General features: G+C 45.5%; 1 protein-coding gene across 2 annotated transcripts in view; it reads left to right on the top strand.

Moving 5' to 3' along the window:
- Nucleotides 1-17,967, top strand: part of SMG1 (SMG1 nonsense mediated mRNA decay associated PI3K related kinase) — a 408,649-nt gene that overhangs the window by 187,220 nt on the left and 203,462 nt on the right. For both annotated transcript variants that reach the window (XM_063934392.1, XM_063934391.1), the window contains exons 19-21: nt 4,108-4,248; nt 9,255-9,451; nt 10,109-10,305. In XM_063934392.1, the coding sequence (XP_063790462.1) occupies nt 4,108-4,248; nt 9,255-9,451; nt 10,109-10,305 (535 nt within the window). The remainder of the gene's footprint in view (nt 1-4,107; nt 4,249-9,254; nt 9,452-10,108; nt 10,306-17,967) is intronic.

Genomic DNA, 17,967 nt, shown 5'->3' with positions numbered 1-17,967 from the left:
CCAGTGGGCTGTCAGTCATATAGTCCTTAGTCTGCCCTCTTCCACTGGTCTACAAACAATGGCAGTTGCTCGGTCTTTCCTGGAGATAATTATATATCAGGTGCTAGAAAGGGGGAGGGGTCACAGACGAACAACAGACAGAGAGGGTGGGGTGTGCAAATCCCCACCCCTATATTCCCCCCCAGCACACTAAAAATTACCTGTAACCATACCTGAACCTGGTAATAGAAATTCAGAGAATTAGTCACACATGTTTGCAAACACATGTTTAGCTGCTGAGCCACTTCACGGCTTCTCCGATATTATAATTCTCTGAATTTGGGCACTGCTATTATGTAGTGTTAGGACTGCTGATATCGGAGAAGCTCAATTTCTATTACCAGATAGGTTCAGGTATGGTTACAAGTCATTTTTGGTGTGCTGGGGGGAAATTTAGGGATTTTGCACCCCTTCCCCTCTCTGTCTGCTGTTCCACATGTCTGTGGTTAAGTGGACAGTGGGTACAAGTGCATTTTTTAGGACACTGAGGACACTTTTTTTTTTCTGACATCTCTGTACATTCTCGGTATCGCTTGCCTAGTGAAGTAGAACCTAGATGGGATTTAGTACCGGGGACACACTACCTCATATATTCTCTAAGTCCCACTGAACTAATGTCGGATACCGGACGCAAGTCTAACACCAACATACCTGTCAAGGCCTCAGTTATCCGCTTTGCAACAGGATGACTGCTGTCATATTTAATCTTCCTCACAAAGGACTGTTGGACAGTCAATTGCATAGTTGAAGTAGTATAAGTGGTCTTCCGACTTCCCCTCTGGGATGCCGATCGACTCCCAGCAACAACAGCAGCAGCAGTAGGCGTACCACTCAAGGATCCTCCGGAACAATCCCGGTTAGGAGAGGACTCCTCAGTCTTGCCAGTGACATGGCCTGCAGGAATACTAACATTCCTGACTGAGGTGGAAGTTGAGGGAGTTGGTGGTGTGGCTTGCAGGAGCTTGGGTACAAGAGGAAGAAGGGATTTAGGGGTCAGTGGACTGCTTACGCTCTTACCCAAAGTTTCAGAACTTGACACTGACTTCTGAAGAATGCGCAGCAGGTGACGTATAAGGGAGGATGTTCCTAAGTGGTTAATGTCCTTATCCCTACTTATTACTTATTATAAAGCGCAACGGAATATGCTGCGCTATATAAGAAACGGTTAATAAATAAATTACAGATTGACAGAGGTAACATATGACTTGACATCTGTTGTCCGGATTTGTGGAGAAATAATTCCACACCGAAGAGGTGGCTTTATTGGTATTTTGCCCAGGCATCACAATGGGCTTATTCATCCCACGGACAACAGTCTCCCCCAGTGCCTGATTTAAACAAACCGCATCACCATCAGAATCCTCATCGTCAATTTCCTCCTCAGCGCCAGCAACACCCATATCCTCATCCTGGTGTACTTCAACAGTGACATCTTCAATTTGAATATCAGAAACTGGGCTGTGGGTGCTACTTCCAGCACTTGCAGAGGGTGTGCAAATGGTGGAAGGAGCCATCTCTTCCCGTCCAGTGTTGGGAAGGTCAGGCATCGCAACCGCCGACACACTTGGACTCTCCTTGGGGATTTGTGATACCATCTTGGAACGCACAGTTCTTTACTGTGCTTTTGCCAGCTTAACTCTTATTTTTCTAGCGAGAGGATGAGGGCTTCCATCGTCATGTGAAGCTGAACCACTACTCATGAACATAGGCCAGGGCCTGAGCCATTCCTTCCCACTTTGTGTCGTAAATGGCATATTGACAAGTTTACGTAACTCCTCAGACCATTTCAATTAATTTTTTGGGGTCTTTTTACTGAACTTTGGGTTTTTGGATTTTACATGCCCTCTACTATCACATTGGGCATCAGCCTTGGCAGACGACGTTGATGGCATTTCATGGTCTGTCATGACTAGTGGCAGTAGCTTCAGCATTAGGAGGAAGTGGTTCTTGATCTTTCCCTATTTTATCCTCCAAATTTTTGTTCTCTATTATTTCTCTGGAGTTATATAACACAATATGCGGCACAGGACAGCGTATCCCTACACTATACAGGGCAAACCCTGTAAAAATTATTTGGATTAAATATTAACCCCTTTAAATGGAATAAATAATATGCAGCACAGGTCAGTACCACTGCACTTATACGCCAGTACCGCTGGACTGGAGTTATGTGGCAGTACCACTGGACATATGCGGCAGTACAGGGACACCATCACTGTACTGATGAAGGATACTGAGGATGAAGACCCGTCCTCTCGCGGCTCCTTATATTGAATCCAAACCCCACGAGAATCTGACAGCGGGATGACGTTTTGCCTCATTCTGGTTTCCGAGTCAGGTGGGAAAACCCGAGCAGGACTCTGATCCGGGCTCGGGACGTGAAGTCCGGTAGGGTTTGGTTCTCGGGGAACCGAACCCGCTCATCTCTATTTTTTTCCCAATAGAAGTTAGGTCTTTCTTCCCTCAAGGTTTAGGTATCTGCCCTCACTGGGTGGGTTTTCAGTATTGCACTTCTGCTGGTGGTACAGCCCTTCACATTTATCCACCCAGTCTTCATCCAGTAGCACCATGGGGTTTGGTTCTGGTTTTACGGGCTCTTCGGTCTCATAATTTTGGGCCTTTGGAGTCAGTGGACCTACACTGTTTCACATGGAAGACTGTGTTCCTTCCCACTGTGTCTCCTTCTCACTGTGTCTCCTTCTCAGCGGGTACCTAATTGTAGGGCCTTGTCTCACAAATCCCCTTTTCTTATTATCCACCCGGACTGTGCGGTCCTCCGCACCAGATTAGGTTTTCTTTCGAAGTTGATTTCTCAATTCAGTATCAATCAAGAAATAGTGGTACCTTCTTTTCCAGTGGTAGCTCAATATGATCTATGCTCTCCTCTCTAGATGTTTTGTGGACCCTGCGCATCTATTTTGACAGGACCAAAAACAACTTCTGATCATAAAAGGGGCTGGCCTGCTACCAAGCATACTCTGGCCAACCTTCCAGTTCTAGATTTGGTGAGTGCCCACTTTATCAGTGAGCATTTCCTGGACGGCTTGGTGGAGTGTCTCGGTGGAGCAACTTGACAAGGCAGTTACTTTGTCCTAGTTTCTACAGGTGTGACGCTTCGTAGAGATGCTAATTTTGGGTCAAAGGTACTTTCCATAGGAGTGTTCCCTCCCATAGGGGAAAGCTTTGGGACATCCCAACGTTTTCCAGTGTTCCCATAGAAGAAAAATAAAATGTGATTTTGGTTCTTACCTGATGATTCCTTGGGAGGCACTGGTCTCCCACCCTAATGCCCCTCGTTTGCTTGGTGGTTTCCAGGGTTGTGGCAGTCTAGGCCCACGGCGCTCTCCTTGTGTGGCTTTTTCCTACTCTCCTCCTACTCCCAGTACTTGGGCTTGACTCACAATCTCAAACTCATAGGCATGCTGATGGTTCTGTAGTCATTTCAACTCATCTGCATTTTTCCAACTATTTGCTTTATTCCTTATCCCTGTTGCAATCAGGTTGACTGCTGATCAACCATGGCGTGCTCCTCTTTAACCAGCATTGTATCATAAGGTCCCTTTTTTAATTAGAGCTTAAATGAGCTATATAGCTTTACCAGATGTTCTTGGTGTCGAGACCTTGGACAAGGCAGTTCTATAAATTAAGCTTTTACTTTCAAGCAATTCTGTTTTCTTCTATGTAACCCGTATTTCACAGTTTGTGATTGTTCCATTCCATGTCCCAGGAGTTGCCCAGACTCTGTTTGCTCTCATCAATTATCACAGTAAAGAATATGACCCATCACCCGCAGTTTCTTTCTTTCTGGGTTCAGGTGGCCTATAGGTGAGAGAGTGGGAGAGAGGGTTCTGGAGCTTTCAGAGTTGGCTGAATGCTCATTGTGGCTTTAGCCCCTCTTAGTTTTCTACCTGGTCATTACCTTTATACTCATCAGTTGAAAACAAAATATAATAGTGGGCAAACCCTGTTAAAAAGCAGTTTGTCAGGCCTTTATTGTATTAGCTAAGTAGTGATGCATCTAAAGCATTAAGTTGTATTGTAAGTAATGAAGTAATTTGTCTATTACAGTAACACCAATCACACGGAAATGCAGGAAATATCCTCTGCAATTCGAAACCACATGGGCAAATCTCCCAGCAACACATTCCACCCACAGGACTTTTCCGATGTGATCAGTTTTATTCTCTACGGGAACTCTCACCGATCAGGGTAAGTTTGCTTTTGAAAATCACAATGTTTTTTTTCAAATGGAAGCATCTACCATCTTTAGGGTTGTTATATCAGACAGGAATTTTAGAATACCATTTATTTCTGCATTTTGGAGGGGTTGGGTAAAAAGTGCCAGAGCTCCCCATCCCGACAGACTTTGGTAAGTATTTTAGCCCTAACCCTACTGCACCTCTCCCACAATCAACAATCTTACAGTCCCCTTAGGCAGTCAAAACCTTAACCATCTCCTACCGCTGCCTAACCCTAACCCTCCCCCTAGTGCCTAAAACTAACCCTATCCCCTTTACCCCAATACTTGCCATCGGGATTTTGTCTGTCAGCATCCTGCTGCTGGATTTCTGACTACATGTCTTCTCAAGAGGGGAAATAATCCAAGTATGACATTAAAGGTCATGCTGTTGCCCTCTCACTTTAAAGGGCTTCAGTAGGCAAATGTACTCAGTTTGGTGTCCTGTGGTGTGACAGATGAACAGCATTGCTCTTTCACTGTAATGGTCACACTTTAGGAGCTTTTCAGGATCTCAGAAAGCTGCTCATGGGATGAAAACTAACCTGTTCAGATGTTATTGGTCTTCAATTCAGTGAGCAATTTGAGAAGCACATTGTTTGCTTAATTCCAATATTTGATAAAGTGAATGTTCTACACACAACTTTTTTCACTTACAGAGGCTTCAACGGACATGGGGACAAATGCCGACTTTGTAGAAAAATAATTAACATAATTAAAACTAATCGCAATCGCATAATTTTTCCCCAGATATCTACAGCTCTGCATATGCACCCAGTTAACATCACTTATATACCACACTTGCACTCGTATTCATAACCATTTGTTTTGATTTCAAAATGTTCATCTATTTGTAATCAGTAATACTAAGAGCCTCTTAAATACAGCAGGAACATCTCTAACTCGTGAACAGTAAAGTAAAAAAAAAATCAAAAAAAAATCCTCTTTCATCCATCTGGGGGACGCTGCGTCATTACCTCTGGGTTAGAGTGTGTGGGCTATAGAGTTTGGCACTAAAACATATAAAAACGAACTTCTCCCCCCTCCAGCCCCTCCCTCCTCCAGCAGTACCTCAGTCTAATCTTTAATCTTTATTCCTTGGAGTGCAGGGACACTTTTTCCTCTAGTTAGGTTTAATTTCTGATATTTTCTGTTTTTATAATTTGTGCATAGTCCCTGTGTGGGTGGTATTCATGTGACTGGCGGTCGGGAGACCGACAGTCACATGACCTCCTCCACCATCCCGACCCCTCACTATCCCGATGGTCGGCATGCCGACCAACAGGGACTATTTCCTCTCGTGGGTGTCCACGACACCCATAGAGTGGCGGTCGCCACCGAGCCCGCAGCATGGCGAGCGCAGCGAGCCCGCAAGGGGCTTGCTGCACTCGCCACTCCCTGCCGGGATCCCGGCGTCTGTATGCTGCCAGGATCCCGGCGTCGGTAAGCTGGCCGGCGGTCTCCTGACCTCGGGTCAGCCATGCTACACCCCCCTGTTTACAGGAGACAAGCACAAAAAGAGTGAGTTAGGTATTGGGCTTCTGTGTGCTTGTGTTCTCACTCTACACAGCCTCTGGTAAGTCGCCAAACCTCTGAGGTCTCTGGGGCTCTACCTCTTGTTGTTTCACAGATCCGAGGAGGCAATGGGTCGGGTAAGAGCAGCCCAGCCTACCTAGGTAGCGCTGGGCTGCTTTCCCCATATCTCTTGTGCCCCTTGGTGCTCAGACCCGTTTCTGCTAGCACAGCTCTGCTCCCTACATCCGGCTCCATGCTGTGCTCACTAATAGGAGTCCTGAAATCAGCATGGGGGTGTGTGCGGCTGCCGGCTCTTTCTGGTGCATAGTCAGGCAATGGGATTGTTGGGGCTTACTGTATGTGTTTTTAAACAGGGTGCCTATCTAGATTGTAAGCTTGTGAGGAGGGCCTTCCTACCACTGTCTGTCTGTTTTTGCCCAGTTTTGTTCTATTACTCTTCTAATTGTAAAGCGCAACGGAATATGCTGTGCTATATAAGAAATTGTTAATAATAGTCAGTCCCGACTGCCTGCACTGCTTAGCCTAGCCCCCAACAACCCCACAGTCGAGATCTCCGCTCTAAGCAATATTTTCTGCAGCTCAGTCAGCAGAGCGCGCTTGGTAGGACGGCTCCCTGTCATTCTCTGCACCCTGGTGCTACTCCAGTAGCAAGTATTGTGGGACTATTACAGGTTTGTGTAGTTGGCCCACTGGATTTTATCCTTTTCATTCATATTTTCCCGTTTGTTTTAGGGGGGAGGTACAGTTCACTATTTCTTAGGTAGTCTGTTCCTTCACCAACTCTCCCTGCCCGTTCTTGCTTGTCTATTGCAACTTCCTTCCAGCTTCATTGCATAGCTCTCAGTTTAATATCTGTATAAGTTTGGGCGGTGGACAATATTTATTTTCTTGATACCGTGTCATGTAAACCAGACATTGCTCGCAAAGGTGAAACAGGATCCACTATTTTACTTGTTCACATTGTGCCGAGAAATTACCAAAAGGTTGCACGGAGCCAGGCACCCTCTGCACAGCATGTGCCGGAACATTTTTTGTTCTATGACTGAAGCTATAGCTGAGCTCCGTCAGTCTCAGGCTGCTAATGCATTTTTGGTTGCCAGGTCCTTATTTCAACCTTCATCTGATTCTGCTGTTCCGCCTGTCTGTTCATTCCCTCTAGTCCCTTCAGTGGTGGCTTCTGACCAGGGATTCTCCTGGGTGATTGTTACAATAGATGCCAGTCTCACGGGATGGGGTGTAGTGTTTCATCATCAGCATTTTTTAGGGTCTTTAGTCCGACATCGAATTGGCACTTCCAGTTAACATTCTTGACTTGCGGTCAATTCACAACATCCTGGTACAAGTTTAACATTTGCCACAGGGTCATCCTTTCCATATCCAATTGGACGATGTGACTGGTGGCCTGCATCAACAAGCAAGGCGGAACTGGAGGTCCATGAGAGAGGTCTAGCACACTCTTCGTTGAGCGGGACTTTAAGTACCAGCTATATTGGCCGTTTTCATCCCAGGAGTGGAAAACTGGGAAGCCGATTTTCTCAGTCACTACAGTGTTCATCCTGGGGAATGGAAGCTCAACCAGGAGGTCTTTATGACTCTCATCTCCAGGTGGTGCTATCCCAACATAGATCTCATGGTGTCTTGTCTAAACAGAAAACTGCCTCGATATGGCGCTCGCTCCCATGACCCTCGGGCAGCTCTCGTGGATGCCATGACGTCTCTTTGGCAGTTTCGCCTCTGGTTCTTGGTTCTGCCTTTGGCAATGATTCCACAAGTTCTCCAGCGCATTCAGCGAGAGGCTCTTCCAGTCATTTTGATTGCACCAGACTAGCCTCGTCACCGATGGTATGCCCTTCTTTAGAGCATGTTGACCGCTTTTCCTTTCCATCTGTCTATTTGGCCTGATCTCCTCCTTCAAAGTCCAACACTACAATTTATATTGATTGGCTTTGACAGCACGGCTCTTGAATCCATCATCCGAAGGGCTAAAGGCTTGTATGTGGTCCGGACTATGATTCAGGCTCGCATGCTTGTCACTTTATGAATTTATCACATGTTTCGACCCTGCTGCGAGCTCATTCGACTCGTGCTGTTGGTTCTTCTTAGCTTGCTTTCGGAATTCCGAGAGGTTATGATGCAGAGTCCCCTAGATGGATGAAAGAGGAAATTGCTTATTTCTTTTACTCACCGTAAAAACTCTTCCTCGAAGTCTGGTTTCTTGCCATTTTTTTTTCTTCTTGTTGGCGTGGTTATGTTGTTTTGTTCCTCCGTGCGGCTTTTCTAAGCGTAGACTGAGGTTAGAGGTGGTGGAGTTAGTTTTTATATGTTTTAGAGCCAAACTCCATAGCCCACACACTCTAACACGAAGGTAATGACGCAGCGTCCTCCTGATAAACTCGGAGGAAGAGATTTTATGGTGAGTAAAAAAAATCTCGCTTTTGCTAAAACGCATAGAAAAGCATGATAAATGAGCAATGAAGTAAGTGCCTATCAGTCTCAGCATTTCATTTGCAATCAGCAAATTACAAGTAGGTCTCTAGAGCTGACAACTTTCAGAGTAATCAATACATTTGTAACTACACCCGATGACCACCAGATAATATGGCTTTCTTAGATCTGCGTTCTTCTGACTGTCACTCTGCATGTGCTTGATGTTGCGCTAATATGCCTTTACTGTACTCTGCCCCATGGGCACATATACATGTTTTGGTTTTCCCAGAGCTGATTCCACATGTTATGCTACTGAAACTGGTGTAGTACTTACTCTACATCATGATCATAGTGTATACAGATGTGTCCTTATGCATCTTGCCTCAATATACCACGGAGCGGGAGATGTCTGGCTCGAGTAAGCTGACAGGTTCCATGCAACTACATTAGCGTTGTGAGTCTTGGTTTTTTTGCCGAACCTGCGTCTTACTCAAATCGCTATGCAAATAGGACGCACAAGCAGACTCTGCTAATTAAAATATAGACATGCCTATATTCTGTATCTGCATACGAAATGGTACGTTACATTTTAATTTCATATGCAGATACAGCTAGGATTGCACACAAAATATAAGCATGCTGCATATCATTTTAATCGGCATAAACTGCTTTTGCGTCTTATGGGCATCGTTTTGTGAACAAGACTCATTCCTAATGTAAAACGCCGCACAAAAAGGAGCTCTGCGCTACCAAGTCACACCACGTCATGGCGTGACTAGAAGGGCTGTTTAACGTGCATGAATGCTAGATGTAAGTGGACACATCTGTAGGTCTCTGAGTTTCATAAATGCCAACTTTCCTCTTTTGAAAAAAAAAGAATTAGAATGGAATGAGACCACACTTCATCGGCCATGTAATTTTTTATTGCTCTAAAGTTGGGCTGTCCTGTGGCTAGATCTGTTAGTAGATCTATGTAAAAAATGCGTGCTTTTAAGCATGATGTTATTTCTCCTAGCAAAGATAATTGGCTGGAAAGGTTGTTCTACAGTTGTCAAAGACTGGATAAACGAGACTCGCTCATTCCCCGAAACCTGCTGAAGACTGAGGCTGTCCTCTGGCAGTGGGCTGTTTGGGAAGCTGCTCAGTTCACTGTCCTCTCCAAGTTACGCACGCCTCTTGGAAGGGCACAAGATACGTTCCAAACTATTGAAGGTATTGTATTCCACCTATGGCTGTATGACATGGCATTGTTTCCTGTTCAGCCTTTGATTAGGATTTTTTTTTCCCCTCAGACAAACAGTGAATGCAAGTGTGTCAATTTGTATTGCAGGAGAAACTGAATGTAGTAGTGTTGTTATTATTATTATTATTATTATTATTATTATTATTATTATTGTGATTTGGGAAGTGTTAAGGCAGTGGTTCTCAAACTGTTCCTAGGCACCATGGGGAGCCGTGTGGCTCTTGCAGGGGTGCCTTGGGTTAGTGGTCCAGGATCAAATCAAATTATTTATGGTCAAAATGATAGGCAAACCTAGTGCTATTGGCTGCCAATCATAAAACATGGACAATCAGAAACAAAATTGTACACCACCACATAAATGAACCTAAGGATGACAGGTAAGCACAGTTTACTTAAATAATTTTTTTCAAATTTATCAATAAACTTTTAGCCTAGGGGTGCCGTGAAAGAAATGCTGAGGGTGCCATGATTCAAGAAGGTTTTGGAACCACTGGGTTAAGGCGTGGTGTTATGCGGTTTGTTTTATTTATACTTTTTAAACTTCAACTTTTTCTTTTTGTCACCTGTTTTGTTTTGTTTTTTACTTACCTGAAATGTACTTAATTATATGTTGCTTGTGTCTGGAGGTATTATTCGAAGCCTGGCTGCTCACACTCTGAATCCGGACCAGGATGTTAGTCAGTGGACAACTGCAGACAACGATGAAGGGCATGCCAATAATCAGCTACGCTTAGTGCTACTGCTTCAGTACATAGAGAATCTGGACAAGTTAATGTATAATGCCTATGAAGGATGTGCAAATGCATTAACCTCCCCTCCCAAGGTTAGTACTAATCTTTAGTCCAACTTTTGTCCTACTTTTTCGTGGGTACATTTTCTGTAAAGATTTGCTTATTCTTTAGTCTGTTTCTGATTAATTAGATTTTTATTTTGAAAGAGTTGGAATAAATGGAAATCTAATATTTTAAGTCCATGTGTGAGGCATCATATAATTTATGAAAGTGATGAAAGAGAATTTTTGGTACTCATTGTTACAGTAAATCCATTCCTGAATCCCTCTGGGGAACACATACTTATAATAAATGTTAATAATCTGACAAGGCTGCTTACTGTAAGTCAAGTTGTCCCACGGATCAGTTTGAGTTCTTGAGCTTATGGAAGCCCAATGGAAATAGTGCACAACTCTACCAACAAACTAGCCATAATCCAACCTAGCACAACTCTACCAACAAAAGTGCACAACTCTACCAACAAACTAGCCATAATCCAAACTAGCACAACTTTACCAACAAAAGTGCACAACTCTACCAACAAACTAGCCATAATCCAACCTAGCACAACTCTACCAACAAAAGTGCACAACTCTACCAACAAACTAGCCATAATCCAACCTAGCACAACTTTACCAACAAAAGTGCACAACTCTACCAACAAACTAGCCATAATCCAACCTAGCACAACTCTACCAACAAAAGTGCACAACTCTACCAACAAACTAGCCATAATCCAACCTAGCACAACTCTACCAACAAAAGTGCACAACTCTACCAACAAACTAGCCATAATCCAACCTAGCACAACTCTACCAACAAAAGTGCACAACTCTACCAACAAACTAGCCTAAATCAACGCCTTTTGTACCATTTTAAAGTTTAGAAACTGTGGAATGCCATGTGTTTAGATATTTGAGGGGAAAAGGGGAGGGGGGGGACCTGAGCACTGGTGTATCAATTAGGGTGTAAATCAATTGCTAAGAATATATTGTTCCAAAGTGTAATAGAAGTACCATGGTTTTATCAAGTGGAATTTCACTTAGAACTGTCTCAGGTGGAGGTGCTCCCCTGAGAGTATGGTGAATGTATATACAAGAAGGGGCAGAAGAAACTCTCTTTCTGGGGGCATTCTTACAGTTATAGGGCGGGATTAAATTCTTTTCACCCCTTTCCACACCCATTCTGTTTCTGCCCTCGGGGGCATGGTATCATTATTTTAGCTTGCTACCCTTGGAGTAGCAAGGCACCCAACCATTTACACGGCTAAACCTGATTACTATGGGTGCGATATGCACGATAATGGAGATCATTTTAGACAGGAGATTGGGCGTGATATAACATTTGAATTCCACCTATAAAATTTTACTTTTATTACTGTACTTTAAAAACAAGTATTGTAATCACATACAGATAGACAAACATCACATATGACATAGTTGGAGATAATAAATTATCTTGCTGTAATAAATGCTTCAATAGCCAATGTGTAGTTAACTGATAATTCAGAAAGCTTGAGCGAAATAATTATTTTTCAAAACTGGTACCATATTTTCAAGGTCTCATAGATAATTCCTATTGATACAGTAGGTAAAACAGTTCACAGTGCAGATACTGTATACAGCCGGTGTGTTGTCAGCTGAGCCTACCAGGAGAAGACTGCACTTTAGCAGGTATACATCGTTACACTTGAGATGCAGTCTTCACCGGTGGCCGTACTTCCTCTAAGGGCCACCACCCTGCAGAGTAGGGTGCAGCTTCCCAACTTAAAATATTAAGGCTGGCTTCTGTAGGCCCTAAAGCCGAGTTCCCTGTCTAGGATGCTGCACCGCAGTAAGCACAATCTAGCAGAAGAGCGTTCAGTTACATTAATAGACATGTGCAGTATAACTCAATTGTACTGTGCCACTGTAAGCTCCAATTGGACCAAAACAGGTCATAGGTAGCGACCTTAATAAAATAAACAGTGTTCTACTGTAAACACAAACAGAAGTGCAATTGCAGTAAAGACTGGTATAATTCAGTAATACGGTAGCACTGTTTAGTGATATTGGTAAGCATGTTCAGCAGACTACTGCAAAACACAATCTGACAGAGGACAGTATAAACACAGAAACGGGTATTATTACCAGTTATTTATATAGCGCACACATTCCGCGGCGCTTTACAGAGAATATTTTCCCATTCACATCAGTCCCTGCCCCAGTGAAGCTTACAATCTATATTCCCTACCACATGTACACGCACACACATTCATGCTAGTGTTCATTTTGTTGGGAGCCAATTAACCTACCAGTATATTTTTGGACTGTGGGAGGAAACCGGAGTACCCGGAGGAAACCCACGCAAGTACGGGGAGAATATACAAACCCCGCACAGTTAGGGCCGTGGTGAGAATCGAACCCATGACCTAAGTGCTGTGAGGCAGTAATGCTAACCATTACACCATCCGTACTGCCCAGGTATAAAACTGTAGTGTAATCTGACTGATACAGAATGAGGTTACAGTGAAGTTATATACCTCTTTAGTGCACTCCTGGAATGTGGAAGGGGGAGATCTCACAAGGGGCCTATTGGCCTGCTGTTCCGAGCAGTCAATCCACCTATGAAATGTGTAATGCTCCGATACTGGAGACCTAATGAAAGGGACGTACCAGTACAGGTTTTTTTATTTGTTTTTTTTTTTTAGAAAAAACTACTTAAGTAACCTCTAGTTAAGTGAAATTGCCATAAGCAGCCCTGTACAGTAGCAGCCACTACTTGATGCACTTTAGCTGGGTACACCCTAACGATATGTCGTCCGATCCGGCTGTAGAGTGAAGGAGTCTGTTTCTATAGCAGTGCTATAGCAGTTTTCCCCCAGAATGTATGCAGGACAAACTTGATTAATAAACATATTTAACTGTGCTTGTTCAAGTAGGTATTGTACTAAAAATAACTATTCAGTCTTTCTCTGACGTCCTAAGTGGATGCTGGGGACTCCGTCAGGACCATGGGGAATATCGGCTCCGCAGGAGACAGGGCACAAAAGTAAAAGCTTTAGGATCAGGTGGTGTGCACTGGCTCCTCCCCCCATGACCCTCCTCCAAGCCTCAGTTAGATTTTTGTGCCCGGCCGAGAAGGGTGCAATCTAGGTGGCTCTCCTAAAGAGCTGCTTAGAGTAAAAGTTTTGTTAGGTTTTTTTTTATTTTCAGTGAGTCCTGCTGGCAACAGGCTCACTGCATCGAGGGACTTAGGGGAGAGAAGTGAACTCACCTGCGTGCAGGATGGATTGGCTTCTTAGGCTACTGGACACCATTAGCTCCAGAGGGAGTCGGAACACAGGTCTCACCCTGGGGTTCGTCCCGGAGCCGCGCCGCCGACCCCCTTGCAGATGCCGAAAAGTGAAGAGGTCCAGAAACCGGCGGCAGAAGACTTTTCAGTCTTCATAAGGTAGCGCACAGCACTGCAGCTGTGCGCCATTGTTGTCAGCACACTTCATAGCAGCGGTCACTGAGGGTGCAGGGCGCTGGGGGGGGCGCCCTGGGCAGCAATGATAGTACCTTATTCTGGCTAAAAATACATCACATATAGCCCCTGGGGGCTATATGGATGTATTTAACCCCTGCCAGGTCTCAGAAAAACGGGAGAAGAAGCCCGCCGAAAAGGGGGCGGGGCCTATTCTCCTCAGCACACAGCGCCATTTTCCCTCACAGAAATGCTGGTGGGAAGGCTCCCAGGCTCTCCCCTGCACTGCACTACAGAAACAGGGTTAAAACAGAGAGGGGGGGCACTTATTTGGCGATATGACTATATATATTAAGATGCTATAAGGGAAAAACACTTATATAAAGGTTGTCCCTGTATAATTATAGCGTTTTTGGTGTGTGCTGGCAAACTCTCCCTCTGTCTCCCCAAAGGGCTAGTGGGGTCCTGTCCTCTATCAGAGCATTCCCTGTGTGTGTGCTGTGTGTCGGTACGTGTGTGTCGACATGTATGAGGACGATGTTGGTGAGGAGGCGGAGCAATTGCCTGTAATGGTGATGTCACTCTCTAGGGAGTCGACACCGGAATGGATGGCTTATTTAAAGAATTACGTGATAATGTCAACACGCTGCAAGGTCGGTTGACGACATGAGACGGCCGGCAAACCAATTAGTACCTGTCCAGGCGTCTCAAACACCGTCAGGGGCGTTAAAACGTCCTTTTACCTCAGTCGGTCGACACAGACACGGACACTGACTCCAGTGTCGACGGTGAAGAAACAAACGTATTTTCCTTTAGGGCCACACGTTACTTGTTAAGGGCAATGAAGGAGATGTTACATATTTCTGATACTACAAGTACCACAAAAAAGGGTATTATGTGGAGTGTGAAAAAACTACATGTGGTTTTTCCTGAATCAGATAAATTAAATGAAGTGTGTGATGATACGTGGGTTTCCCCCGATAGAAAATTATTGGCGGTATACTCTTTCCCGCCAGAAGTTATGGCGCGTTGGGAAACACCCCTTAGGGTGGATAAGGCGCTCACACGCTTATCAAAACAAGTGGCGTTACCGTCTCCAGATACGGCCGCCCTCAAGGAGCCAACTGATAGGAGGCTGGAAAATATCCTAAAAAGTATATACACACATACTGGTGTTATACTGCGACCAGCGATCGCCTCAGCCTGGATGGGCAGCGCTGGGGTGGCTTGGTCGGATTCCCTGACTGGAAATATTGATACCCTTGACAGGGACAGTATTTTATTGACTATAGAGCATTTAAAGGATGCATTTCTATATATGCGAGATGCACAGAGGGATATTTGCACTCATGGACATCGCACTTACTCTTGATGCCAATCTGCCAGAAGATGTTTATGGACACGACAGTGGTCAGGTGATGCAGATTCCAAACGGCACATGGAAGTATTGCCGTATAAAGGGGAGGAGTTATTTGGGGTCGGTCCATCGGACCTGGTGGCCACGGCAACAGCTGGAAAATCCACCTTTTTTACCCCAAGTCACATCTCAGCAGAAAAAGACATCGTCTTTTCAGCCTCAGTCCTTTCGTCCCCATAAGGGCAGGCGGGCAAAAGGCCAGTCATATCTGCCCAGGGATAGAGGTAAGGGAAGAAGACTGCAGCAGGCAGCCCATTCCCAGGAACAGAAGCCTTCCACCGCTTCTGCCAAGTCCTCAGCATGACGCTGGGGCCGTACAAACAGGTGCGGGGGGGGGTCGTCTCAAGAGTTTCAGCACGCAGTGGGCTCACTCGCAAGTGGACCCCTGGATCCTACAAGTAGTATCCCAGGGGTACAGATTGGAAATTCGAGACGTCTCCCCCTCGCAGGTTCCTGAAGTTTGCTTTACCAACGTCTCCCTCCGACAGGGAGGCAGTATTGGAAACAATTCACAAGCTGTATTCCCAGCAGGTGATAATCAAAGTACCCCTCCTACAACAAGGAAAAGGGTATTATTCCACACTATATTGTGGTACTGAAGCCAGACGGCTCGGTGAGACCTATTCTAAATCTGAAATATTTGAACACTTACATACAAAGGTTCAAATCAAGATGGAGTCACTCAGAGCAGTGATAGCGAACCAGGAAGAAGGGGACTATATGGTGTCCCTGGACATCAAGGATGCTTACCTCCATGTCCCAATTTGCCCTTCTCACCAAGGGTACCTCAGGTTCGTGGTACAAAACTGTCACTATCAGTTTCAGACGCTGCCGTTTGGATTGTCCACGGCACCCCGGGTCTTTACCAAGGTAATGGCTGAAATGATGATTCTTCTTCAAAGAAAAGGCGTCTTAATTATCCCTTACTTGGACGATCTCCTGATAAGGGCAAGGTCCAGAGAACAGTTGGAGGTCGGAGTAGCACTATCTCAAGTAGTTCTACGACAGCACGGGTGGATTCTAAATATTCCAAAATCGCAGCTGTCTCCGACGACACGTCTGCTGTTCCTAGGGATGATTCTGGACACAGTCCAGAATAAGGTGTTTCTCCCGGAGGAGAAAGCCAGGGAGTTATCCGAGCTAGTCAGGAACCTCCTAAAACCAGGAAAAGTGTCAGTGCATCATTGCACAAGGGTCCTGGGAAAAAATGGTGGCTTCTTACGAAGCGATTCCATTCGGCAGATTTCACGCAAGAACTTTTCAGTGGGATCTGCTGGAAATAACCCTGTCTCCAAGGACAAGGGTGTCTCTTCTGTGGTGGCTGCAGAGTGCTCATCTACTAAAGGGCCACAGATTCGGCATTCAGGACTGGGTCCTGGTGACCACGGATGCCAGCCTGAAAGGCTGGGGAGCAGTCACACAAGGAAAAAATTTCCAGGGAGTGTGATCAAGTCTGGAGACTTCTCTCCACATAAATATACTGGAGCTAAGAGCAATTTACAATGCTCTAAGCTTAGCAAGACCTCTGCTTCAAGGTCAGCCAGTATTGATCCAGTGGGACAACATCACGGCAGTCGCCCACGTAAACAGACTGGGCGGCACAAGAAGCAGGAGGACAATGGCAGAAACTGCAAGGATTCTTCGCTGGGCGGAAAATCATGTGATAGCACTGTCAGCAGTGTTCATTCCGGGAGTGGACAACTGGGAAGCAGACTTCCTCAGCACGACCTCCACCCGGGAGAGTGGGGACTTCATCGGGAAGTCTTCCACATGATTGTGAACCGTTGGGAAAGACCAAAGGTGGACATGATGGCGTCCCGCCTGAACAAAAAACTGGACAGGTATTGCGCCAGGTCAAGAGACCCTCAGGCAATAGCTGTGGACGTTCTGGTAACACCGTGGGTGTACCAGTCGGTGTATGTGTTCCCTCCTCTGCTTCTCATACCTAAGGTACTGAGAATTATAAGACGTAGAGGAGTAAGAACTATACTCGTGGCTCCGGATTGGCCAAGAAGGACTTGGTACCCGGAACTTCAAGAGATGCTCACAGAGGACTCATGGCCTCTGCCGCTAAGAAGGGACTTGCTTCAGCAAGTACCATGTCTGTTCCAAGACTTACCGCTGCTGCGTTTGACGGCATGGCGGTTGAACGCCGGATCCTAAGGGAAAAAGGCATTCCGGAAGAGGTCATTCCTACCCTGGTCAAAGCCAGGAAGGAGGTGACCGCACAACATTATCACCACATGTGGCGAAAATATGTTGCGTGGTGTGAGGCCAGGAAGGCCCCACGAAGAAATTTCAACTCGGTCGATTCCTGCATTTCCTGCAAACAGGAGTGTCTATGGGCCTCAAATTGGGGTCCATTAAGGTTCAAATTTCGGCCCTGTCGATTTTCTTCCAGAAAGAATTGGCTTCAGTTCCTGAAGTCCAGAAGTTTGTCAAGGGAGTACTGCATATACAACCCCCTTTTGTGCCTCCAGTGGCACTGTGGGATCTCAACGTAGTTCTGGGATTCCTCAAATCACATTGGTTTAAACCGCTCAAATCTGTGGATTTGAAATATCTCACATGGAAAGTGACCATGATGTTGGCCCTGGCCTCGGCCAGGCGAATGTCAAAATTGGCGGCTTTGTCTCACAAAAGCCCATATCTGATTGTCCATTCGGACAGGGCAGAGCTGCGGACTCGTCCCCAGTTTCTCCCTAAGGTGGTGTCAGCGTTTCACCTGAGCCAGCTTATTGTGGTACCTGCGGCTACTAGGGACTTGGAGGACTCCAAGTTGCTAGATGTTGTCAGGGCCCTGAAAATATAGGTTTCCAGGACGGCTGGAGTCAGGAAAACTGACTTGCTG

Source organism: Pseudophryne corroboree, chromosome 7 (assembly GCF_028390025.1).
Source record: "Pseudophryne corroboree isolate aPseCor3 chromosome 7, aPseCor3.hap2, whole genome shotgun sequence".
Lineage (NCBI taxonomy): Eukaryota > Metazoa > Chordata > Amphibia > Anura > Myobatrachidae > Pseudophryne > Pseudophryne corroboree.
Note: the sequence above shows the minus strand (reverse complement) of the source record. Positions and strands in the feature narration are given on the sequence as shown.